The sequence below is a fragment of the Phocoena phocoena genome, chromosome 15 (genome assembly GCF_963924675.1).
Source record: "Phocoena phocoena chromosome 15, mPhoPho1.1, whole genome shotgun sequence".
NCBI classification, from domain to species: Eukaryota; Metazoa; Chordata; class Mammalia; order Artiodactyla; family Phocoenidae; genus Phocoena; species Phocoena phocoena.
In genome coordinates, this window is record NC_089233.1 from 46032675 (window position 1) to 46049237 (window position 16563).

General features: G+C 40.9%; 1 protein-coding gene across 1 annotated transcript in view; it reads right to left on the bottom strand.

The window, feature by feature from the left end:
- The window catches only part of MACROD2 (mono-ADP ribosylhydrolase 2), a 1967591-nt gene that overhangs the window by 570125 nt on the left and 1380903 nt on the right, over positions 1–16563 (bottom strand). The window contains exon 7 of the mRNA XM_065893095.1: positions 5688–5718. Coding sequence (XP_065749167.1) covers positions 5688–5718 — 31 coding nt within the window. The remainder of the gene's footprint in view (positions 1–5687; positions 5719–16563) is intronic.

Consider the following 16563-nt stretch of genomic DNA (forward strand, 5'->3'; position numbering starts at 1 on the left):
GGCGCAAAGGTAGTACTTTTGGTTTCTTAGCTTGATGCATTTTTATTATTAAAGACTCATGCAGTTTAGAGAGAGTAAAAGGGGAGTTTGTACCACATTTTGTGGGATGGATGTATAAATGTGTACATGTGTGACTGAATTTGCTAGAACTGTCTATTCAAATGATAAGCTCTCAGAGGATTAGAAACAACAGCTCTAATTTCATTGTCTGTTAAACTCTTTCTCCAGTGCTTCGTAAGGATCAGTTCATAAAATATTATTCAAATGTGATAGAATTAAGCTGGGTTTGTCCCCCGCACTGTATTTTCCCAAAGGGAAGTAAGGTACGCTGATTCTAATGTTACTTCCCTTTGAGGGCCAGCAATTAACTCAAGGATTGCCAAGAACAATAACACTTCCTACAGCGGGAATAATGTTCCCAGGACAAAAAACACAGGATGTCATAGAAGGGAATTTATGAGAGAAAAAAAGAGTCATCATTAGACCACCTGAAAGGAAGTTTTCAAAGCAAATGGAAATATCAAAGGGAAGAGAAGAAAGCCAGAGGGAGGAGGGGAGCTTTCAGGGGGATGAAAGGGAGGGGCACACATTTTTGTCAATTTTGCTCTGGTTTCCAAATGCATTACATAAGATAACTCTTCCAGCAAGCCCAGAATTGCACAGCCATGGTTGTCACACCCTCTGAAACCTGTCAGCATTTAAACCTGACAGAGGGCATGCCCTTAGCATTGCCATTGCAGAACGCTTTGGTTTTTTTCCAAGTCATGTCTGTGAATTTAGACATATGTCGTGATAAAAATATTTGCCAAGTATATATAAGGTTAACAAAACATCACGTAGATCTTTTTTTTTTTACCAGTTAGAAGCAGAAGAGCGAACTTGAATGCAAATGAGGGAGGATTCAATTAGAAAGTTGCGTTCTGGCAGCATTTCACGGAAAGCAGAGGGAGACCTGGTGCTTTGATAGAAACAGGCCTTCCGCGTTGATAACAGAAATCTAATGAATAAATATGGGAGCTGCTTTGACTAAGTTGTGCCGCACTTAAATTTTTCCCACAGATTTCCAGCCAATAACTCAATGTCTGAAATTCCTTCCTCTCTAAAAACACCATCTTGTACCTGGAAAGGAAGATTGACGTTTTTTATTTTTTCCTCCAGAAAGAATATTTTCCCAATTACTCAAGGGATACACTTTTCCACCTGGACTTCATTTCTGTTAACTATATTGACTCTCATAAAATAGGCGAAAATTATTTTTGCTGTTCACTTCTCAGTAAAAATTCCATCGCTATGGATCATGTCTAGCCTCTTGTGTTAAACTTATTAGCACCAGAATATCCAAGTTGGGCTCAAAGGGCAGAAGGCACACGCAAGATCTGAAATGTTCATCAGGGAAGTTCAAATCTATCCCTCTGAGTCCGGTTTCGTGGCCAAATCAGACCTCTAACTGGGATCTGGGAGTTTAAAGACCCTGTAAGCCTCATCTGGATCTATTTTTCCAAAAGTAACACAGGCCTTGCTTTGGTATTTTACCAAATGTGGCTTTTCAACCTTAGTGTAAGCAGGCAGTCTGGTGCCCCGTGGAACCATCCTGGAAACATTACATTGGGGCAGCAACAGCGGTGGCTGAAAATCAGACAGGAAAATTCTGGCTCCTCGTCCAGGGAAACTTGAGAGCAGGCGGGGCCTGCTCCCATTGTATTTCTCCCTTAAATGGGGCTGAGTCACATGGCAGATAGTTTTCAGTCTGTGTTCTGCAAAAAGGTACAGATGGTTTTGTCTCCAAAAGGCTAGGATGAAGGAGAGGCTGGGAGAGTAACTGGTTTCCGCCATGGTCTCCAGTGTCCCAGAAATACTGGTGTGCCCGGATCCTTGCAGACATGCCTGGAGTATGGTGATGATTCCACAAAATGCAAATGCTTGCTGTTGACATTGCCCTGGTATGAGATCATCTTGGCAATTAAATAACTCAAACCCCTTCCAAAGAAGGCTCTACCATAGTCAAAATTTTTGTTCTGATAGAAGAATTAGAGTTACATTGAGTTTTGGGGACATAAATCTAAAAGTGAAGGTCAATCCAAAGCAAAGAGGTATCTGAGAAATTACAGCAGATGGGGAGGGGGCTGGGACTAGGACATGTCAGGAAAAGTCGGGATAGGGCCTCAGAGCAACAGGTACCTCCCTGAGAGACCATCATCCCATGGGCTATGATAAATAACAAAGCGTTTTGTTTTGTTTTGTTTAAGTGAAGTAGAGTGCTGTATTTATCTTGGTTTTCTTTTTCAAGAAAACTTTATTGGAGTATAGTTGATTTACAATGTTGTGTTAGTTTCAGATGTACAGTAAAGTGAATCAGTTATACATATACCCAAAGAAGACATACAGATACCTTGGTATTCTAAATGAACAAATTCTTGAGTTTTCATTTCCCCTTGTGAAGGTGGACACTGCCATGCTTACAGATATCATTCCTAGTTTGAGAGCGTGTTTTAGAAGCACATTTGTTTTTCCTAAAATAGAGATGTTTGCCCACTAAGAAAATACCAACCAGGTAGCTTTCTCTGCCTGTTATCTTGCCAATCAACAATTCTACTTCTTGTATCATCAGTTAGGCAACAATTGGGGTTATAATCATTATTGTTGTCATCAAACAGCAATTATTTCCTGAGCTTCTCCGGGAGACACAATGCTAGATGGTGGGTGCACGTAGAATATGCACAAGTGAATCCCTGCTCATGAAAAAAGCTCCAGATTGGCTATGAACACAGGATATATTAAAAAAAAAAATCTATGGAACATTATGAAGAGGCAGTTGTTAATTGTCCAGATTACAAATGCTGAAAGAGTTCAAAAGATGTAATGACCGTCAAGATTTGGCATATTCAAGGAAGAACCCTCAGAGATCAAGCTTCAACCTATATAAGTGTGTGTGGTGTGTTTTTGTTTGGGGATTGGGGTAGAGAATAGTGGTGGTGATGGCGTGTGTGAGTTTGGTGCTTGTGGGTGTGTTATAAGGAAGGCGCACAGAATTGGACCTGGGAAGGCACATGCCAGGTTCTGAGACTCATCAGCTCATCCGTGTGTAAGAGAAAATGTGTCCACGATGGGTGGATGTCAAGAAATTTCTCAAACTATATTCTGGAGAAAACACTAGTCCTGAGAAAGTGTGAGAGAAGAATAATTTCTATGGACAGTTAACCCTAGGAAATACTACAAAGTAAATTCCGCCTTTTCAAGATGCAAAGGCAAAGGTACATATAAAATTCTTGGCACAGCAACTCACATCCTCAAGAAGAGATTCTTTTTCCCCTCTTCACAAGTAACAGAATATGATCAAAGGTCCCTGAGCAGATGCAAACCATGCACCAAGCGTTAGTTTAGAAAAATTCATGTAGTGAGGTTTAGAATATGGAATAAGAAGGCAAGGCCTGGAACCAGGAGACTGCTCTGAATACTGGCTCATAATCCAGCACGCATGACTTACAAAGTGTTGGGAGTATTATTTGCCTGCTTTTAATTTTTTTTTTCTTTTTAGCTGTGGACCACTTTCTTCAAATAAAGTATTCTTTCAAACGCCAATAAGTAAAGATAAAAGTAAAATTGATCTAGATAATAGAGGAGGCAGAACTAAGTTATGAATAAGAGCAAGAAAACAAGTGATCCATAAAATATGAGTACTTAGGAGAGAATCAAGGGCTGATCAGAAAGCTATAGTTTCACAAGGGACATATGGCATAATTTTCAAGTTGCAAAATGCTAAATAGTTCATAAAGAGACCTGGAGCAATGTAAACATTATTAAAGATCTCATGGAGCTAAAAGTAATTCTAGGTCTCAAGCACAGGTGAGTCTAACCAAAGACAGCATGGCACCTGACTTTGCAGGTATCAGCCTCACTTTGAAATGTACTCAGAAACTAGAGGGGAAGAGAGATGAGTAGCCAGGACTTGAAAACTAAATTCTTTGACCTAGCTTTGTGAACACTGACTGAGCTCATGTGGTGGAAACCCTCCAAGGCTGTGACATGACTCCCTAACAGTGCCTTTCTCAACAGTCTTCAATATTCCCCTCCCACCCAACACAATGCTGTACTGACCTGGTTATTATATACACTGAGCCATGTTACTGTAAGGAGGAATCCCTGTCCTTCAGGGATTGAAATTAACCAAGGGCCACTTTAGTTTTGATTTAGTTTCTACTATGCTCTCTCAGCCTTTCATTTTAGTGTCCCTCCTCAACTTCCTTTACTTCTCTATTTCCTTTTCCTGCCACTTCCCCCCTTCTTAATGCATCGTGTTAAATTCAGCTTCTGAAAGTCTTTGTACATTACCACAGGATTCTCAGAGACACAATGGACATCGACAATATGACATAGGATTGCTTTTGGTAGTTGGGTTTTTGCTCGTTTTTTTATCAAGGAAAATCAAGATTGTCATGAGAGAACATTTTCAAAAATCAGAACCATTTCTGTGGTGGAGTCTGATTTGCTTTTAGACAAGGTGAAATGAAGAGTTGGGTGCTTGACCAAGTAAAACTTTGCATGTAATACTTCCTTTCAGCAAATATATAAGTAAGAGTTATAACTGGGTATCTGTGAGGCAGAAAGAGTGGCCATGATGGGGATAATGGTGCAGATGGTCCAGCTTAGCCCACCAGCCCAGTGTCCAATGTGTTTCCACAAAGATAGGCTATAGTGGAATCCAGAGAGAAAAAAGCATGCCTTAAATTTTTAAATAATGTCGCCAAATCTTTCCCCATTTAATTTGATTCAGGCCTCCATTTTCCACTTTATTCTCACCAAAACCTTCAAAAAAAAAAAATACCACATTAAGAGGAAATAAGTCTCCTACCTTTGATATCACTTTAGCTATCCTTCCCCTATAGTGATGAAGTTAAATAATTTTTAACATTTGTACATATTTTATTTTTCATTTAAGAGTCTCCATGTGAGAAGTCTGAGCTCAGAAATGTTGTAATCTACTTTGCTTGATCAGAAAACCCTAAAACGAAAAACTCTGCTTTACCTGAATGTGCAAAACAGATTTATTAACGGCCTGAGATAAAAAGCATAGGGATATGTCATTGTAGGTAGAAGAATATTTAGAGAGCTTTAGTCTAGTGAAAACAAGTAATGATAAAAACGTTTTGCTTCCATCTGTAAGTGAAGCAGCCACTACTTAAAACAATCTATCAATACCAGAAAAAAAAATTGCATCTTATTAAAAGTATTTGTTTTTATTGTCACATATTTGGTTTTTTTAATTTAAATATACAGACATATATGTGTGTGCATTCTAACACTTCTATTATTTTGTAATTCACAACAAAATAATGGTCATGTTAGGTTTTATATGCATTACGATTCATCTAACAGAAAAACCTCACTTTATTAAAGAAAATACTATTAAAGGTCAGATCCTACTAGAGCAAAATTTTCACCTGACAAAAGACGTTAAGCCACAGTGCATCTAATCATTGCACATGGTACGCAGTACAACTAAATTCAACAACACACAAAAATATCCAAATAGCCTCTCAAGATTCCTCAATGGGATTTGACCTCCATTTTGAGTCTCTTTAAATCACAGCAAACTATATCCATCAGAGAACCTCTTATTTTTCCTGTTAACCTTGATTTTAACAACAAAATAAAGAAATATAAACATTCCCAAAAGATAGATCACTTACCATAAATGCCTGTTGAGATGCAGGGAAATGCCTGTGAATAAACCACAAAAATAACGATAAATTTTAAAGGCACGATTCTGCTCGAACCTGACATCACCTATTTCAAGATCTGTTTTGCTTGATAATGGGATGCCCTCTACCCACATACTCTGAGCTCTGAACCCCACTCAGCTGGAATAGGAGACATCATGGAAATGCCATATTTGATTAACTGAAAAATTTTCTTTACCAGCAATTATGCCAGCTCACAAAAACCAACGGTTAAATTTACAGGAATCTTGGGAACGAATTGTTAAACAATTATTAAGAAATCAAATCACATAAACCTTCAATGAGCTAAGTTATATCTAAAACAAATCGTCATCATCGCTTCCTTGTGCCACATTTTACTATTACCTCTGCTTTTAAGATGACTATGTCTGTCATACGTGTCTGGTGGAAACACTACATACCAGTATGCTACTGGGCATCCTGTCCCAGCTCTGTGTTAAGTGACATCGTGTTGGTGATGTAAAATCTGAAAATATCAATCAACGTTCATGGTGTACTATACATGTGGGTCAACTGAAACCAGAAGTTGGCTATGGATACAAAATTTTGATAAAATTTAACAAAAGGATTCTGTAAGAATCAACTGGCTAAACAGAATTTCTAATAGAGGGTATTGTGTAGTCTATTCTTATATTTAAGTTGTGTGCTATACATTCTTTGTATCAGTCAAATTTAAAAATTAACTTACAGACATGCACACAAATTTTTTTGAGTCACTTTTTAAACTGGCAAACCACTGCTTATGCCATATGCTATGGATTGAATGTTTGTGTCCACCCAAATGTATATGCTGAAACTCTAATGTGATGGTATTTGGAGGTGAGATGCTTGGGAGTTAATCAGATCACGAGGGCTGAGCCCCCATGATGGGATTAGAATTCTTAGAAGAGGAAGATAGCTAGCAAGCTCTGCTGTCCACCAAGTGAAGTACAATGAGAAGACAGCCACCTGCAAACCAGGAAGTGTGCCCTCACCAAACACCAGATCGGCTGGCACCTTGATCTTTGACCTCTCAACCGTGAGAAATGAATGTTTGTTGTTTAAGCCACCCAGCAATTCGTTATAGCAGCCCAAATTGACTAAGACGCTGTATTTTACTCAGCAATATTTAAAGAATTTGATGAAAAGAGTGAATGAACAAATGTAAATAGAGTTAAGTCAAAATTGAGCTTTCTAACAATAGAAAGGGATCTGAGTATGACAATGTCCTCTGCCAATGTACCTTTGTATAAATTTGATCAAGTTGTTTTCATCTTTGGATTTTCCAATGAAAATGCAGATAACATTTACCATATAGAAGTATGCTGTGGGAATTAATGACAGAATTTTTTTTAAAAGGACTGATATTGCACTAGAAATTCAAAATACCGCAGCTGCCATTGACCATAATAACTAACATTATGATTGGGCTCAACTATAATGAAATGTTTAAGCCTTTTTTATTTATATCTTTGGGTTAAATGTGTACTACATTTTATTTTCCTTAACATTTTTATAGAATATATGTTTATTCCCTTTACTTGGACGTTCTACTTAAAAAGTCAAAATTTACGTGATTTTGTTTTAGACAGAGTAATAATTGACTCTGTTAAGCTTACCTATATGTCTGTGAAATGAGAGATTTTTTTTTTCTGTTCCTTCACTAGTAAATGCTACTGTTTCTCATGAGAAAATAGGACAGTTTCTGGAATGGAGTAGGGGTTATTTTTTAAGTGAATTAATGAGTTAATTCTTTGATTCCTTACATTCTTGAGGTGCCAGTAAGTTCTGAAGAATGTTCTTGAATAACTCAATCTATCCAGTGACATAGAAACATGAAGAGACAGTATGGAACAAATTCTTCTGGAAATATTGTAGTCTTTTTACAGGCATTCACCAAGATTATCTACAGGCTGCACTCTGCCTGTGGAAAGCAACTGCATGCTTACTAACAGTAAGGGTCAGAAGTTCAGGAATGGCCTGCTTAGAAATACAAATTAGAGAGGATTCAGAGTCATCCTTGTAATTTGTCCCTTGCTCACTCATGTTCCATTGTGCCTTTTTTTTTTTTTAACATCTTTATCGGAGTATAATTGCTTTACAATGGTGTGTTAGTTTCTGCTTTATAACAAAGTGAATCAGCTATACATATACATATGTTCCCATAACTCTTCCCTCTTGCGTCTCCCTCCCTCCCACCCTCCCTATCCCACCCCTCTAGGTGGTCACAAACCACCTATCTGATCTCCCTGTGCTATGCGTCATTGTGTCTTTTAAATGAGGTAGAAAGACGTGAGTTTATAGCTGGTGCCCCAGGAATTCCATGGAAGCAAACTGAACACGTAAACATCATCGATCTTGTGCTCCAGGTAGACAAAGAGAAAAGTTTGAGAACACCTGCATCAAGCCATCAAGCGGAAACTAGAAGATACTAGGATGTTTTCCATGAGCCAGTCTGCTTGAAATCCCACCTGGGGGTCCTTCCCGTTCATGATGTTGAGGAGTTTACTTAACTGCTCTGAGCACCCTCAATAGTAGATGAAAACTCTAAGGCTCTCCTAAGGGGTTTGCAGGAAGATGAGAAGGAATAAGGAACACAGAGAATTGTGGCTGACAAGTAACAATATCTCAATTAATGCTGATTCTTGTGGTGGCCACTGTGATGCCCACCAGGCTCTGCTTTGGGGTGGGGGGCGGGATCTGTTGCCCTAGAGCAAGCCTTCCTGACCTTGGCACTGTTGACATTTGGGACCAGATGATTATTGCTGGCGGCCGCCTCGTGCATGGTCAGATGTTTAGCAGCATCCCTGCGCTCTACCCACTTGCTAGGAGCAGGGCCCCCAGTCCTGACAATCAAAAACATTTCCAGACATTGTCAAATGTCCCCTAGGGGGCGAAATCACCCCTGGCTGAGGACTACTGCCCTAGAATCTAGTGCCTAGACCCCAGCAGCGCTGTCAGCAGACAGCCTTCAACCGTTAACCTTTTCAGGGACTGTGTCAGATGCAAAGACCCACCTCACTGGGGTCATGCCCCTTCCCATAATCAATGCAGAGTATAAAGGGCTTGGTCATCTTGGCTCAAATCAATGCAGCACTGAAGGGTCCCGCAGCCCCAGAGCTCCCAACGGGGTGAGCAGGCCCATCACTGAGCCACACGGCAGCTCTTCTTTCCCTCTGCCTCTCCCACTTCTATCCCCTGTCTTCTCCAGGTGTTGATCCCCAGAGCACAGCTCAGTAAACATCCTGTAACCTAAACTCCATCTCAGAGTCTGCCTCCTGGGGAACTGATCTGAGTTCACTCTCCTTTGCTTCCTTCTCAGGCACAGAATTATGAGTCGTTTTCCCAACAGATCTAGCAGAAGAGAGAGCACACTGAACAGCTAATGGCAACTTTCATTTGCCTCAGCTCCCAGCTCTAACTTGGAATCAATCATGCAACTTAATAGTTGAGTCTGAATGTACCAATTGCCTTGCCTGTCTTAACAAGGACAAATAGCTTCATCTGAAAATGACACTGTCGCCTTGAATGTGAAGGCAAACAGTTGTGTAATGGAGGATGCCCTTGGTAATATTATTGCATTAATTCAAACAAAAAGGCAATGATAAAGCAGAGATGGGATTGCAATATCATGGAAAAAACTCATTGTATGTAAAACAACTTTGCTTATAATTCAACCAAACTAAATCTCAGTATTAATCACTTTTTATTACTTGAGAGAGAGATTGGGAAAGAAAGAGAGAGCAAGTGAGTTCAACTAAGGGATTTTACAGCACAGAGTCTGTGTTCTTTGCCATAATAAATTTCTGATGGGGCCACCAGAATTGAGTAGCACGGGATTTCTTTATTTCAGAGTTATATTTAACATAACCACCTCCCACAAAAATCCTCGCCTGTGGAAGGAAGAATGATAGATTGTACCAAAACCCAGGCCAATTAGCCTGGTTTGTTTTAAGTGCATATAACTCCGCAGTCACCTGTAGCACTTGGGGAATGACATCATCAGTTGAATTTGTAAGGCTCCAAACTCCCCTTCCAGCAAGCTCCAGGAGCAAGATGTCTAAATGCTGATCAGGGCCAACCCTACAGCCACCAGAAACTTTATAGCACTTGACTTTTAGCCAGTTTTGTTTGTTTGTTTTCCAAATCATCATGCACTTCTCTCTTGGGGGAAAGAAAAATAATCATTTGACTTGGAGAGTGAGACAGGAATTTTCTTTTGTGAAATTACAGATTGGGCCGCCACCTAGAAAATACTTCCTTAGCCCAGCATGTTGGTTTCAAGCACATTTGTAGGAACACTGAAATCCTTAAGGCTGTAGACTATGCTTCCCATCCCGGGAAGCATCCTGAATTCCTCATGGTGTTCTGACATGGGAGGTGGTAGCCTAGCAACAACAATAGCTGTCATTCTTGAATTACGGTAGGCCCCTCCCTTATCTGTGTTTTTGCTTTCCTCAGTTTCAGCTACCCATGGTCAACTGCAGTCTAAAAATATTAAATGGAAAATTCCAGAAATAAACAATTCACAAATTTTAAATCGTGCTCCATTCTGAGTAGCGTGATGAAATCTAGCACCATCTCACTCCATCCTGCCTGGGACGTGAATCATCCATGTATCCCACCCGTCAGTCACCTCAGTTTATCAGCTAGGCTGTCATAGTAGAGCCGTATTGCAGTGCTTGTGTTGAAGTAACGCTTATTTTACCCCCAAACCACAAAAGTAGTGATGCTGGCAATTCAGATAGGCCAAGGAGAAGCAGTGCTTCCCTTAGTGAAAAGGTGAAAGCTCTCGAGTCAATAAGGAAAGAAAAAAACAATTGTGTGCTGAGGTTGCTAAGATTAGGGTAAGAACGAATCTTCTATCACAAAACTGTGAAGAAGAAAAAGTAAATCCGTGTTAGTTTTGCTGTCACACATCAAACCGCAAAAGTTAGAGCCGTGGTGTGTGGTAAGTTTTTAGTGAACATGGAAAAGGCATTACGTTTGTGCAAGATATTTTGAGAGAGAGAGAGAGAGAGACTATATTCATATAACTTTTATTACAGTATACTGTTATAATTGTTCTATTTTATTATTCTGTATTGTTGTTAATCTCTTACTGTACCTAATTTATAAATTACACTTTATCATAGGTATGTATGTACAGGAAGAAACATAGTATATATAGGGTTCGGTACTATCCACATTTCAGGAATCCACGGGGGTCTTGGAATGTGTCCCCCATAGATAAGGGCGACCACTCTGCTCCAATGTGCCGAGCATGGGCTAAAAGCTCTCTGCAGAGAGTCTGATTCATTCTCATGAACAATCCCGTGATAAAGAACCTATTCCCGCCTCTTCATAAACATGGAGGAGAGAAAGCTAAGAAAGTGAACTTCTTCAAGGTCACAGAACGGAATGCTAAGATACTGCTTTATTTTGGGTAAGGAATTATTGATTTTTTACCTTTAATACTTGTGAATTATACAAAGAACTTATAAATAATTCTCAAAAGGCTTAAAGAAGGCAGGGGTAGGCAGACAGCAGTGAGAACTTTCTCCTACAGCCTCACCCTCTCTTTCTTGCATTTAACTAGAAAACCTTCCTCTTGGGCCATCATGACCAATAGCACCGGGAGCATCACACCACTCCATGCGTTTACATTTTAAAGCCTGAGATTTGTGTCTTTTTCCTGATCTCAAAGCTTTAGTCCCTTCACATCACATTTTAATAAAATGTGAAGTCAGGAGAGCGTGGCCTCCAATTTCCCCGTGATTTGGCTCCTGGCTTCTTCTCCACCCTCCTTTCCTTCCACTTGTCCCCTTGCTCACAGAGTTCCAGCCATGCTGGTCTCCTTTGGTTCTGCAAACACAGAAAGCACAGTCCTGCTTCGGGGCCTTTGGCCTAACTGATCCCTTTGTCGGGCACACTTCCTTTGAGATCCCTGATCACATGTCACCTCCTCAGTGAGGTTCTTTCTGGCCTCGAGTTAAATTCCTCTCTCTTCCCTTAGGCTGCTGGATCTCCTTGACTCCTACATATACCACCTGACACACAGGTGCTTGGTTGTTCATTGCTTCCTCCACCTCAACCCCCCACTGGCAGGCAAAACCCAGGAAGACCTTTGTTTTACTTATTGTTGTATCAGCTGCATCTAGAATGGGGCCTGACACAATAAATATCTGTTGAATGGATGAATGAATTAATAATTGAGTTATATGGCCATACAAACATAGTCGGATTTTTTTTTTTCTACACAAATTGGAACATATGTTGTGTTATATCTTCTGAGGCTAGCTTTTTTCATGCACTAGATCTTGGAGAACTTTCAATGTCAGTGTCAGTCTAATGTCTACATACTATTCTAGGCATGGACACGATGTTTACTTAACATGATAAACATGTGGGTTGTTTGTAAATACTACTATAAAAACCCTGCCATAAGCATTCTTGACTATGCCTTTGTGTACCTAATATATTCTGGTAGGATATATTCCTTGATTAAAAATTAACTTGTTTAACCATTGAGTTAAAGGAAAAGTTTAAATTTTTGAAGATACGGTCCTTCCAGGACCCTCCTCAAATATGCAAATCCACTAATGCTCAAGTCATTTGCATAAAATGGTGTAGTATTTGCATATATCCTAATCACACCTTCCCGTACACTTTAAATCATCTCTAGATTACTTATAATACCTAATACAATGTAAATGCAATGTAAATAGTTGTAAATACAATGTAAATTGCTATGTAAATAGTCGTTGGTCCATAACAAAGTCAAGTTTTGCTTTTTTGGAACTTTCTGGAATTTTTTTTTTTAATATTTTTGATCTGCTGTTGGTTGAATCTGTAGATCAGAAACCCATGGGTACAGAGGGCTGACTGTACTGACAAACTGCTCTCTCCAAAATATTTTTTCAATGTAAAAATCTCTCCAACAGTTAGAGAAGAGTCAATAATTCCAATATTTTTCCCCATTACATGGGTGAATAGAGCAAAAGGATGCTGTCTCTTTAACTTGCACAGGAAAATGCAAATACTATCAGTGCACTCCCAACCCCAAAGCTAACTAACCTGAAGGCCAAGGTCATTTAAAGGAGCCTGTGAATGAGATCATGTGGAAACGGCCAGAGTAGTGTTTGGAGTGCGTGGTGCAGGTTCGCCCAGGCACCATAATTATAAGCAGTAACTTTGTTTTTGTTTTCTTCATTATACCTTGGAAATAGCCGTCATAAAGTCATTTATTGCCAGCTGGTTTTGTGTTTATAACTACAACTCCACGTAGTATAAAACAAACTATTACATAGCCATGAATATTCACAGTCCTCTTCTAAACTTTATATATTTTCCAAGAAGACAGCTGGATTGCTTCCACCATGAATTTATTAGGATGCAGAATGTCAGAACCAGCAAAGGGAACATACTTGCCTTTTGCCTGAGCTTTCTCGAGTGACTGGGAGGAATGTTTTACTGGAAACTATACGTATGTGAAAAGGAGAGCAAGTCCCCATAAACCCAATGAACCCAAAAGAAGGTGCATTCTGTTCCAAAATGTCTACATCTGTAAACTCCCTTTACACAGAAGCAAAGGGAAGAAACAAAAGTTTAAAAAAAGGAAAACAAACAAAAACCCTTCTCATATTAATAGCAAACTAGCTGTGCAATGTGGAAGCTCCTACTGAAACAAAATATTCCTAAAATGATTTTTTTTTCCCATAACCCTAATCACCTCGAATTTCGGAATTATCTGCTCCCACATCTTCTTCATAATTAAGTACATGCATTAGGCTCACTTTGCATCCCTGGCACCGAGGTGGTGGGTGTGAGGGGATGCCCTGAGGTGACCTTTTCCTGGGTAGAGCTGGGGAAGTTGAGATAACAGTCAATCATCTCAGATCCCCTGAGAAGTAAATTACCCACTGAGACTGAAAGGCCCAAAGCTCACAGCCATCGCGAGGCCTGCCTGTTTCCGCACAGAGGGGCCTTCCTGGCTGAAAAGGGGGCCAGAATGACAAGGAGGCGCCCTATACACATAGTACTGAGGGACCAGAGCCCCGCTGGAAAGAGCGCAGGGCTGTAGGTGGAGCTCTGGAGGACTTAGGGGCCCTGGAGCTTTCCTCAGCGTGTCTGGGACACCATCAGTGTCCTGTCCTTTACCAACCCTGCCAGAGGCAAGCCCCACACACAGCAGCTGGCACAGCGATGCCCTCGGGCTGCCGGGCGCTTTGCCAAAGCACTCAGAGCTCCCGGGATCTGCAAACGCCTCCAGGGCGGCCCTTAACCAATCAATGTCTGATGGGCGGGGTGTAGAGGGTAATGGATACGCCTGCATCTCTGCCCTGGAGGGCACAAAGCTGAGGTGCGACCTGCATCGTCTGAGGAGCCTCGCCCTGGGACTCTGCAGTCACCTGGGACACAGCCTGACATCCGCCCTTCCCTTCCAGTCTCAGTCTTCACATCTCACCTGTTTTTTTTCTTGGGATTGTCCAAACAAATCCCCTTCCCCCAGATCCTCATCCCAGAGACTGCTTTTGGGGAACCAGCGCAGGCATCTGCTATTGTTAGTAAGGTTGATGCGGCTGCAGTAGAACTTCTAAAGTGAAATAAACCTGACAGGTGATTTTGGGAGAATCTCAGAGGAAACAGAGCCCATGGTCACTTCTGGTCAGTCTTGGTAAGAGAGAGAAGTAAAAGCAGGTGAATCCTTGTAAAGAAGCAAGAGGGAAGAAACAGCATCCTTAAGATCACGAGTAACTCGAACAACAGAGACCTGGCTGGAAACCAAGGAGCGGCTGTCAGGGACAGACAACCGGAGGGGATTCAGAGAGTGACCATGCAGGGAGGAGGCAGTGGTCCTGGGACTTTCTGTCTTCCATGCCTAGGGCAAGGCCCCATAAAGAATGTGCACCATGTAAACTTCTGTTAAACAAACCCAAGTAGGGGTTATTATCTACTCTTGACTTTGAGTCAATCCTTGGCTTCCTTAATAATAAGTTGCATCTCCATGTTTTTCTTAATTAGAAAGTTGAAGATGTGACTTCCAAAGGAAACATTTAAGAAAATCCATTACCGACAAACAACCGCAAAACAAGAAACACAGAGGGTCTCATAGAGGAGCAGCCCAAAGCCTTGACACACTTGGGTGGTGAGGTGATATTTTCTAAGAGTCTATTCATGGATTGGGCACAACGGATAGAGTAACTCAACCATTTCTCAGCCAACCTGTGTCTCCACTCTTCTTCCCAGACTCCCTAATGATCTGTTAACAAACTGAACAGCTGTGAGAAGGGAGAGAGGTAATACACAGTCAACAATATTTACCAAAAGACCATGGAAAATGATACCAGGGTGTCCAGTAGCTTCAGCTATCAGGTTCTCCTCCTCTTGTGGCTTAAGCAAATATATAGAAATAAAGATACCGTCTAATAAATTCTAAAGCTCCCCGGTTGTTTTTACATGGGCTTTGCTGTCTTTCATAACACCAGAGAAGCCTGGGGGGAAGCAATATTATTATCATCCCCCATGGAGTGAGAAAGCTGCCCAAAGTCACACAGTGACTAAGAGGAAAAGCTCAGACAGAAGCCCTGATCTTTTGCCTCAAAATTCTAAACACTTTCCACTGCAGAACAGAGTAAGTAAGGTCAACGGAGAAGGGGGAGGTGATGAGAGAAGAATCCGCCTTGAACATCCCGGGTCCTTGAGGAAGGACTGGTTAGAGATGAGTTCTTTTTCGACATCGACACAGTATGAAAACCCTTCTAGGCCCTAGCTACCAGATCTCAACAGTATTAAATCTGCCATCACGCTGAAGATTAGTGCCACCGTGTAACTGAAAATTAGGACACTTTGAGAACCACTGTGTTATTCTGTTCTAACCAATGCCTTTTTTCCCACCGTTGCGCCAGACAACTGTAGCCCAGGCTGCATCCTCCTCATATCCAACACAGACTCGCTCCCCTGGGATGTGCTGAGCTCCTTGCTTTTCTGTGCTCGCTAATCTGTCACAGACCATATTATTAGACAGGGAGCAGATTGCCAGATTACCAACATATATGCAGATTTCCTGCCTGTAGATTTTTTTGACAGCTCTGTTCCATCTCTTAAAACGTCAGCATGTTCTCTTCACAAATTGGGCAATTCCACTTCAACCCCTCCATAATTTCATGGTGTGAACTTGAAATCACCACATAGAAAAAGAGATGGTTTTCCACATGAATGCAGGCACTTTTACACTCAATTGTGCAAACACCCGACTCCCTTTCGTATTTATGGGAGTTAGGTGAGACTCTCTTGACAGTTGCTTGGGGTCTACAGCGTGGTTTGTAAAGAATGAGGACTTTAAGTAAAAATAATTCTGATTATGCAGCTTGAATCAATATGTAAAGGTAATACATTCTTCTTAGTCACAAAGGAAGACATTAGTCAAGCCTGATGACACACACTTTATATGGAACAAGGGAATTAATTAGGGAATAATGACTAAGAAAGAGGTGTCTAAAGGACACACCCTGTAGGAATGACTAAAGGAAAGGAAAGCAAGCAAGGAAAAGGAAAAGGAAATTGACTATAGTCATAATTCCCAATTTCAAGAATTGTTACTCATGGCCTGAAAATGACTGTGCTTTGTGGACCATCGATCACTGTGAAGACTTTTATCAACCAAATTCTATTATGGAAATGAGCAAAAATAACAAGACGGGGAGCAGCCAGTCTGCAAGGAGATGTCTGACAGCTCAGGCCACAGGAGGTGAGTTATTTGTACACATTTCCCAGTGATCACTGCATTAATCCAACCAGAATCATCCCAGAACCACAAGGAAGGAAGCAGGCAGCTGGCCTTTCGCCGTATACACGGAGGGTCAGT